We start from the raw sequence: 10182 nt of genomic DNA on the forward strand, positions 1-10182 counted from the left end.
TTGGTCCGTACATGTACTTTGCAATTGTGTTTACTCTACGCATTACAGGCAAAGTCTGCCTCGATTTACGTCACGAACAGCACCCTCTCGGGTCGGGGTCTACTCTTATATTTGTAAATAACATAAGAACTGATTTTTAAAAACCTTAGTTAACTGTTTATTCACATTCCACTCATCAAAACACATATATTAGTGACAAAAGCTTTATTTGACCACTTCCAGGTGACTTTAAGCTCATGCCCGAAGCATGGCGAATGTTACCAAAATAAAAATAACAGATGCCACCAGGAACAAATAAAACAAGGCACTGTCAGTCGTCTTTGCGATTGTCTTCCACGTGACGTCACTTTTCTGACGACTGATGTACGTCATGACCTTGATGACCAATGGCGGTACGGGTTTGTCGGTTGATCTGTGGAACAATCTGAGCACGTAGACCGAGGCAAAGATAGAAACGCAACCCAACACCACCATGCAGAAAATATAGACATCTGAAATACAAAGAGAGATGGTTCACTGTAAGTTGTCTGTTGGAACGTTAAGGGTCAGAATATTGACCCGGATTCGGATCCTTGGGGCTGGCCCATTTTGGGGTCAATGAGACCCGGTATCTGCTTTAAAATGACACATAAAATAACATAAACTTGGTTTCGCCATCGTGTGAGTCATCAGGTCGTTTGGACACTGTATTTGAGTTGTACAGTGTTGCGCGCTTTTCAGGCAAATACGTTTACGAATTGACTCCCCAAAATGGAGAGCGTGGCTTGGCAGCAGTAGTAGCGGCGCGCGGTGACGTCAGTGCAAGGGGTCGGTCAGTATTGAGGTATCCCATGCCCAAACTCCCTATGTACGAAAATGTATGTCATTGTGCTTCAAGCAACGCTGTGAATGTTTTTTATTGTTGGTGTTTTGTACGCACAGAGGAAACCTACTTACTGAGTATGGGTGTTTCATCTCCCTGTGGTGCCATGTTGCCGGAGATGAGTTGTTGAAAGAGGATGAAAGCCAGTAGGTTGGACATTCCCAGTGAGATCTTCTCTCCAGACTCGGGTGGCATACAGAAGACCATGACAGTGATCATCGTGAGTAGAACAGAAGGTACCAGAATACTCAAGATGTAGAAGTTAGAAGCCCGTTCTAATGTCAGCGTATAGACAACCTTCGCAAAGGGGTACGCGCAGCAGTTGTACTTCTTCTCATAACGATGGGGGTCGACTCGAAGGAGCTGCCACACTCCATTGCTGCTGAATACATCTTGGTTCGCGTCGAAATCGTCGAAGTAAAACAGATCAAGGCGGGACACGTCGTAATTCCAGAACATAAAAGTCAGGTTGCACTGTTGAGTGTCGAAGGGGAACTTTAAAACATTGACTTTACACGTCACTCTGAGCATCGATGGTGTATACCAGTTGACATGACCACCGGGTTGGACATTTATCTCTATGGTCGGCTCGCTTGTAAATCCAAACCTTACACTGAAAAAGATGTCAAGACAATAATATTTTGTTCATTCTAATATCACGTCGGATAAAAGGGAATCCGAAAACAGCATGAATTTATTGATTCATAAACACTATGGCGTCAACGAATGTATTTCGGTCTCCATTTCATCTTTGATTCATAAATACCTCGGATAGTTTCGCTATTCCTATTGGCGGAGAGCGCGTCACGTGGGGGTGTTTAAACGGTTGATGATGACCAGCTTGAGCTCTGTTTATATAACCGGTTGTTTTCGGATACTACGCGCTAGTCTTGGTGCAAGACGTTTCTTGTTACGGGCGATGCAGGCGCTGTCGGTGAGTTGGCCGCGCTGTGTGTGAAAGGAAAACGAGAACGTCTTGCACCATGACTATACGCGTACGAACGGAAACTGTCGCCTCAGTCATAACAGTGTAACACACGGACAAACAGAGCTCAAAGACGTCGGAAACGGATAAGTTTTACAGAGTTTCTTACTTTATTGCGGCTTTTAACCAAAAAGGCATTTATAAATGGGAATAAAAGAGTAGTGACTCGTTCTTAAACTGCCGTTTAAAACCTTGCAGGGTCGTTGCCGTCACCTTCGGCTCGGGCCTTGATCACACGGCAACGACCCTTCCGGTTTTAAACGGCCGTTTAAGAACTCGTCGCTACCCTTTTATTCCCTTAAAGGCAGTGGACACTATTGGTAATTACTCAAAATAATTTTTGTCATAAAACATTTCTGGATTACGAGTAATGGGGAGAGGTTGATAGTATAAACCATTGTGAGAAATGGCTCCCTCTGAAGTGACGTAGTTTTCGAGAAATAGGTAATTTTCCACGAATTTGATTTCGAGACCTCAAGTTTAGAATTTGAGGTCTCGAAATCAAGCATCAGAAAGCACACAACTTCGTTTGGCAGGGGTGTTTTTTCTTTCATTATTATCGCGCAACTTCGACGACCGATTGAGCTCAAATTTTCACAGGTTGGTTATTTTATGTATATGTTGAGATGCATCAAGTGAGAAGACTGGTCTCTGACAATTATCAATAGTGTCCACTGTCTTTAATAGTTTACATGTTGAGTTACTACTTGAGAGTGTCATAAACCACATTCTGATCTTTTTCCAATGGTTTTATATTTGTACAGTTTCTTTACTCTTTGCCTCTGCTTGAACACCGCAGCTTACTTTTCAGGTAGAACTAGACGTGGAGTCCAAACATCTGACGGTATTATAAATATCTCCTGCAGTCCATTGTAGTCGTCAGGATTCCAGACCAGATACTCGTCTTTCCATGCCTTTAAAGACAACAGTACATTCAAGTCATTGTAGTTTAAAATCCTTCAACTCATTATTTTCATTCTAGAACGGGTCTTAATCAATCCAAATAGTATTCCAAGATGTTCTTCTTCATTTTTATAGATAATGATACCCTGTCATGTTTTAACGTTGCACAGACCACCAGGTTCCCTTTGAAGTTTTGGTTCAAGTTTATTTTAATTTACGCGTTGCATTATTGGCTAATATTTAGCAGCAAATTACGTATAGGCCTTTTCGAAACCGCGGTTTCTGTATAATGGGCTACGGCTTGGGCTCCGTCGATAACTTTGAAAACGTTTTAAACCGGCAGGCCTATCTTTATTAGATATTAATGGCTATGCCCTTTCATCGATCTCTGGGAAAAAGCCAAAAACATGTGGTTTAGGAACGAGGTTGCGTACATGTTGGCTCTAAAAAATGACGGATAGGCTAGGCCCATTGAATATAATTGTTGAAGTTTCAGCGTGTGTGTGGTCAAGTTTCCCGTTCTATGTTTAGTCACGGGCAAACTGTGCCAACAAATGACGGGGATCTAGTGTGAGATAAAACAACTTATCGAATGCATTGCGTTAGTGATTTATTGCATAATCACCTGTGAAATTATGGGGTATTCCAGTCCAATTGGCTTTGCCTCATGAAATGGAAAAGTTCAGATGTCACTTCTTGATTATATGCTTCAACGCACTCAAATGCACCCAATTACTGTATATTGCTATCCGTGAAAGGATTTAACTGTTGATAACATTAGGGGTAATATAATTGAAGTTATTACATTACATCAATGCTCAAGTTGCCCCCCCCCCCTCCACACCACCCCAACGTGGAGCTGCACTGAGCCACTACCATTAGAGACCAAACTCTACTCACACACGGCTAGTGTTACGACGAATTGAGATAACCTTGTTGGAAGCATGATCGATTACTCCATGTTGATGTAGTTTATAACACGTCAGGATAGATTTATTAATTTGGAAAATTAAACGACCCGTGTCCAATGTTATTCCGTAAGACAAAGGCCCGGCGGCTTTACTTACCAACTTTCGCCAGATGTCCAATGTCAACTGCTGCCGAGTTTCATCCTGTAAAACATCCAATAATGAACTCGATCAACATTATTTTACAAGTTGCCTTTTTACGGTTCCCCGTGTATATTTTATACTTTATAAACAAATCTTAATTAATGTACAAGTTTAGCAAGTCTTTTTCAATACGCATGGATGTTAAAGGGAAGGTAAACGTTTGGTAACTACTCAAAACAAATAGTAACTTTAAAAAACTGACTTGGTAACGAGCATTGGAAAGCTGTTGGTAGTATAAGACATTGTGAGAAACGACTCCCTCTGAAGTAACTAGTTTTTGAGAAAGAGGTAATTTCTCACTAAAATTTTAAAAGACTTCTACCAGAAGTCTTTTATTCCCATCTGAAAGCACACAATTAATTCGTACAACAAGGGTGTTTTACTTTAATCATTTTCTCGCAACTTCGATGACCAATTGAGCCAAAATTTTCACAGGCTTGTTATTGTATGCTTATGTTGGGATACACCAAGTGAGAACACTGGTCTTTGACAATTACTAAACGTGTTCAGTGCCTTTAAACAAGTTATCAACCTATTTTAACTTATGGTCTAACTTATGGTTAGGAATGTTGTTCAAACCTTTCTGAAGAGCTTTGGGAAAGAACTATTTATTAAGCCCCACTCTCCAAAAGTAGTTGGCCTACTCACCATAAACAAAGTTTTAGTCAAATGTAGCCTAAACCTAAACGAACGAGAAAAAAACCCGTCGGTATTGTAACAACCCCATCTCTCCCACCTCCCTCAGCATAATGAATGGGTAAGAATCAGAAATTACTCACAAATTCTACGATTTGCTTAATCAGTACACGCAAAGTGACGTTAAGCGGTTGCGACGAGTTCAACACTGGTATGACATCCTTCGATCCATACTTGCTCAGTAGATCCCTTGTGAGATTTTTAGCGTGTTCATTCCCCAAAACTTGTGTCCCTTCATGGAGAAAATAAATAATTTGAAAAATGTGTATAATAGGGATAGGTCTGATAAACCAGTGATGCATTTTGACAGCCGATGATGATCTTTATAAACTGCTCACAAAAAGTAAGGAAACTTTTTTTCATTCCAGTATATTTGTTATTATTTAATACTCTCTTTGTATATGGTATATATCAATGCAAAGCTGAACTGTTCCTCTTTAAAATGATACCACATTTGCAATGATTACATGTTTGACAGATTTTTCAGTACATCACAAATTAGTGGTGATACTTTAATGGAGATCGAAAGACCTTCTCACGTAACCTTGGTTTAGTAGATGTTAAATTTGCATCAGGCATAAAGAAAACCATTTTGGTTTTGCCCAAACACCGATGTGTGTTAGCTCTGTATACTAATATTTTCCCGAGTTCTGTAAAAAAAAAAAAAAAAAATGCATTGCTCTGGAATTGCAAAGGTCGATGGGTTTTGTTAGTCTGAAATATTAGTTCCTTCCATCGGAATGTGAATTCGTCCACTCAAAATATTTTGTTGTGCCCTCGAACAAAATAATTGTAGTTCGGGGGAACGAAAACTATATTTCTGGGGGAAGCAGCAAAAAAGTCCTTCTTGTCACTCACTTTACGGGGTCCGTGACTAGGCCGCCTTGTGGTCCTATACACATTACGCAACGAACAACAATTTTTGCACGGGGGATTAAGAATATAAGTTTGTGTCTACCCTTGGTGTTGCTTTGTACTGTTTTTTTTTATGAAGTAAGGAAATAAGAGTTTGAATTGAATTGAAATGAATTGAATGGGGATCTATATGTACAGAATAGGTATTCTGAATCACACACCAGAGTCATTTACAAGTCTAAATACGATCTTTAGATCGATGCAACATGTTATCTTTCATCTTTCTAGACTGATACCATCACTTGCACAATTGGTTAAAGTAAATTATGCTCCATGTCGAGATCCCGAAGTAAAAATTCAAATACGATTAATCCTTCAACATTTTCCACCCAACTGTAGAGGTGTTGTTTGCAGTTGCTTGACTGAATCTAATTTCATTTAATCAGACACTGTATCTCTATAAAGAGTCGTCTTCTGACTCGAATCAGCCGTTTTCATGAAGTGAAAATTCAAAACAACTTCAAAGAGAGAGATGTTGCAAAGTTTGTCTTTGGCACATTTTAATTTGCCAAAAAAACACACTTCTATGTTCATTCGTGTTTCTATCAGGTTTGTTTTATTCATTTAGGCCTATTGTACGCTACACTTTTGAAAAATATTCGGACAGTTCTGTTCATTCGTTTAACCGTATTTTACTTCACTTATCACACGCAACACTTTTGAATAGTATTTGAAAAGAAAAATATTTTCGTCTAAAATCCTGTTATTACCAGGAACTTCTATTTTTTGTCTAATGAGAATTCGACGCCAACCTGGATGAATGTCAAGAAGAATGAGTAAGAAAGTGTAGATTCGTGATTACATGTACTCGCCTTCGGCTCGTATTCACGAATCTACACTTTCTTACCCATTCTGCTAAAGTGAAGATTCGTGATTACCATGTACTCGCCTTCGGCTCGTATTCACGAATCTTCACTTTAGCAGAATGGGTAAGAAAGTGAAGATTCGTGGATAGATGAACGATCCGAAGGCGAGTACATTGTACTAACGAATATGCACTTGAGAGTCTATTTTATGACTTAAACTGTTTTCCCAAAACTCTGTATTCTGTCAACGGCGACGTTTGGTCACAATTTGCTATTTTGCAAAATTTATAAGCATGTTATAGTGGTTGCAACATTATTGAGGCCATGTTTTGATCAATTAACAATAAGTTTTTTTCTTAAGTAAATTAATTAACTTGAAAATGATTTTGGAAATTGAAATAACTACATGTTTTCAGTTTTCAGCGACTGACATCATGTTATCTTTCAATTTGGACAAACAGATATTTCAGACGAATCTACAGTCAAGTGTAGATTCGTAAATATTGAGTGACGTTACAGAAATAGTTTAATACATACGAAACCATTTTCACACAACAAATTGTAGTGTTGACAAAATAATGGCCTTTGTTTGTCATCTTGGGTTGGGTTATAACAACCTTTTTAACTAAAGGAGCACAATACTTTAAAAATTTACGATGAATCATCTAAGATTGTTTTTTTTCATACAAAAATACTTAAAGCCATTACACACTTTCGGCACAGAAAAAAAGTTCACAGATTTACAAATAACTTACAGGGTTTACAGAAGGTAATGGTGAAAGACTTCTCTTGAAATATTATTCAATGAAATGCTTTACTTTTCGAGAAAACGTTAAAACCTTTATCAATTCTCGTTGTCGAGAATTACGGATATATTGTAAACACATGACTGTCATGACACGGCGAAACGTGGGTGGGTTTTCCCGTTATTTTCTCCCGACTCCGATGACCGATTGAGCCTAAATTTTCATAGGTTTGTTATTTTTTTATATCAGTTGTGATACACGAAGTGTGGGCCTTTGGACAATACTGTTTACCGAAAGTGTCCAATGGCTTTAATGCAAACTTTTAAAGCCATAATTGCCGAATGGAGACGATGACAAACTGAATTATTCAGACTAATACAATATGTTCCATTTTCAACAAAGAAATTTCCACAATCGTTTAAATTTACGACAATTTTAATGAAAAACTCAAGGATGCGAGCGGAAGTGAAGAACCATCAAAACAACTATTTATTAACCAAACATCCCATTAACTCAGCAACAAATTACAAAAAAAAACCAATGCATTGTAATAATTGCGACTTGGTCCTTGGGTTGTTTTATTTTTGATCTGTCATAGAAATATCGTAAATTCAAGAGACAAACCACAACTTTCACAATTATCTCATGGGTGGAGTCAGAGTAACTAAAATGGGGGGGGGGCAAGTAACCAAAGGGTTATTCGTACAAAAACAATCAGTGGCAGTTACCCGTACACGTTTAAATTATCAAAACATAAATGAAGAACAAAAAATACTAAACACATTAAAATGAACTCGGTATATATCCCACGCCGTTTTTTCTTACCTACAAATCCATCAAGTAGGCATATAACCTTCACATAGAAAAACAACACAGAAATGACAGAAATTGAGAATAATACGGTCGTTTGCATAGAAAGGGGGACACTGACAACGACAATGTGAATACCGCGATACCTTAAAGGGAAGGTACACAACTGGTAATTACTCAAAACAAATATTAACTTAAAAACTGACTTGGTAACGAGCATTGGAGAGCTGTTGATAGTATAAAACATTGTGAGAAACGGCTCCCTCTGAAGTAGCATAGATTTTAAAAAAGAGGTAATTTCTCACTAAAATAATTGAAGACTTCTAGCCAGAAGTCTTTTATTCCTATCTGAAAGCACACAAACTCGTCCAACAAGGGTGTTTTTTCTTTCATAATTTACTAGCAACTTCGATGACCAATTTTCACAGGTTTGTTATTTTATACAAAGGGTGAGATACACAATAAAGTGAGAAGACTGAACTTTGACAATTACCAAACATGTTCAGTGCTTTAGAGACACTGGACACTATTGGTAATTATCATAGACCAGTCTTCTCACTTTAAAGTGTATCTCAACATTTGCATAAAATAACAAACCTGCGAAAATTTGAACTCAATTGGTCGTCGAAGTTGCGAGATAATAATGGAGGGAAAAGCACCCATGTCACACTAAGTTGTGTGTTTTCAGAAACTTGATTTCGGGACCTCAAATTCTACGTCTGAGGTCTCAATATCAAATACAAATATTTTAGTGGAAATTACTTCTTTCTCGAAGACTACGATACTTCAGAGAGAGCCGTTTCTCACATTGTTTTATACTATCAACATCTCTCCATTGCTTGTATTACCAAGTAAGGTTTTATGCAAACAACTATTTGGAGTAATTACCAATAGTGTCCAGTGCCTTTAATACAACCAGTGAAAACATTGTTGTATCTGATAATAGACAAACATATTTTTCCGAAACGCATCATTTTGGGTGCATAATATTTTATTTTCATAATCACAAGTCCGTGGAGGACAATTTATTTATTTATTTATTTATTTATTTATTTATTTCCAGGCAAACAGTATATACAAAATATAAGCAATAAAAATAATACTACACAGAGAACAAGCCTGCGGACAACCAAAAAGCGAAAATAATCACTATCTAAAGGCGATCCAGACAATAAATAGCTGAACATGATCGTGCGGTTAATTGCCGACGTAAGGAATCACATTATGTTATCCAAAAGGAGAGCTGCAAGCATTCCCGACAACTCAAGAAATGGGGTTTAAAATTCAAATTAAATTGAATTAACCTATAAACAGCACCCAGTTGACAAATCTTACAGGGACGGTATGGCTCCTCACTCAGAACCCACGCCCTCCCCACCCCCCCCCCCCCCACAAACAAAATTAAATTAAAAAAATTGAGATTTAAATCAAAGCAAAAATGACGGCCATGTGCAAAATAAAACACCAGTTGATCGTCCGGGTTTTTCAAAAAAGAGGAGGATGAGGGACTTTTTAAATTATCTTTTATTTCTTTCAAAGGTGGCGGCCGGCGGCCGGGTGTTTTAATTTAAACTGGCCACCCACTCTTCAGTTTAAAGTCAGCGCTCACTTTATGTTTACAATTTCTTAAAAGATTAGGAAGTCTAATACAATACACAGAAAATTTGTATTTTTTAACAAAAAAATGTATTTTTTTGCTGAATGGTTCGATACATGAAATTACCTCCTCCCCCTCCTCCAAAATGATGTCCCTGCCCCTCAGAACTGTTCCCCCACTGCCCCCGAGATTATTGCCAGGACTAATGACTCGACACATAATATCCCACCTCAATCATGCCTTTACCCCCCCCCCCCCCCACCCACCCCCACCCCTGCTTGCCCCCCGCCCCCCCCCCCCCCACACACACACCTTCCGTATACATAATACTGTTAAAGACATTGGCGTTTCCCCATGAACAAATGTTTGCAATCTTACCTGTACATCCTAAGATAAGAAGAATCCGTAACAGTGTCTGGGGCGTGGCTATCCACTTGGCCATGTTTGACCACATCGCTTGCTGTATCTGATCACAAAACGCCAGTTCACTCTCAGTCGCAATTCATCTAAGTGATGTTACACGGATAGTAAAGTGAGATGTTTCTATTACATTTAGAGTGGCTTTACACCAAGTTTTTTTTTTAAATAACTTAATAAAATACCTGTATTTTTCGTAGCAACACTAAGTGCCGGTTTTCGTGCCTATTGACCGTGCATACCCCTATATTGCATGCAGTCGTTGCTTAATACACGCCTCAGAAAATAGTATCGAGTGATTCACCCCACAATTTAAGCAAATCCTTTGAAATA

The 10182-nt window shown here is 38.4% G+C and overlaps 1 protein-coding gene across 1 annotated transcript; it reads right to left on the reverse strand.

The window, feature by feature from the left end:
• Window positions 1–234: 234 nt before the first annotated feature.
• Window positions 235–9874, reverse strand: LOC139943484 (neuronal acetylcholine receptor subunit alpha-10-like). The gene is made up of 6 exons (XM_071940330.1): window positions 9811–9874; window positions 4642–4790; window positions 3818–3862; window positions 2652–2761; window positions 937–1475; window positions 235–491 (listed from the first exon to the last, which is right to left on the reverse strand). Exons 1-6 carry the CDS (start codon window positions 9872–9874, stop codon window positions 235–237), a joined length of 1164 nt encoding a protein of 387 aa, XP_071796431.1.
• Window positions 9875–10182: the final 308 nt, after the last annotated feature.

Source organism: Asterias amurensis, chromosome 1, assembly GCF_032118995.1.
Source record: "Asterias amurensis chromosome 1, ASM3211899v1".
NCBI classification, from domain to species: Eukaryota; Metazoa; Echinodermata; class Asteroidea; order Forcipulatida; family Asteriidae; genus Asterias; species Asterias amurensis.

What these genes read in the sequence shown, in the direction of transcription:
- LOC139943484 (XM_071940330.1), bottom strand. Translation starts at nt 9,874, where the DNA reads ATGGCCAAGTGGATAGCCACGCCCCAGACACTGTTACGGATTCTTCTT. An exon ending in TTAAGCAAATCGTAGAATTT is followed by an intron (nt 3,863 to 4,641) that starts GTGAGTAATTTC and finishes GATGTTTTACAG; the next exon opens with GATGAAACTCGGCAGCAGTT. An exon ending in CGTCTAGTTCTACCTGAAAA is followed by an intron (nt 1,476 to 2,651) that starts GTAAGCTGCGGT and finishes CATCTTTTTCAG; the next exon opens with TGTAAGGTTTGGATTTACAA.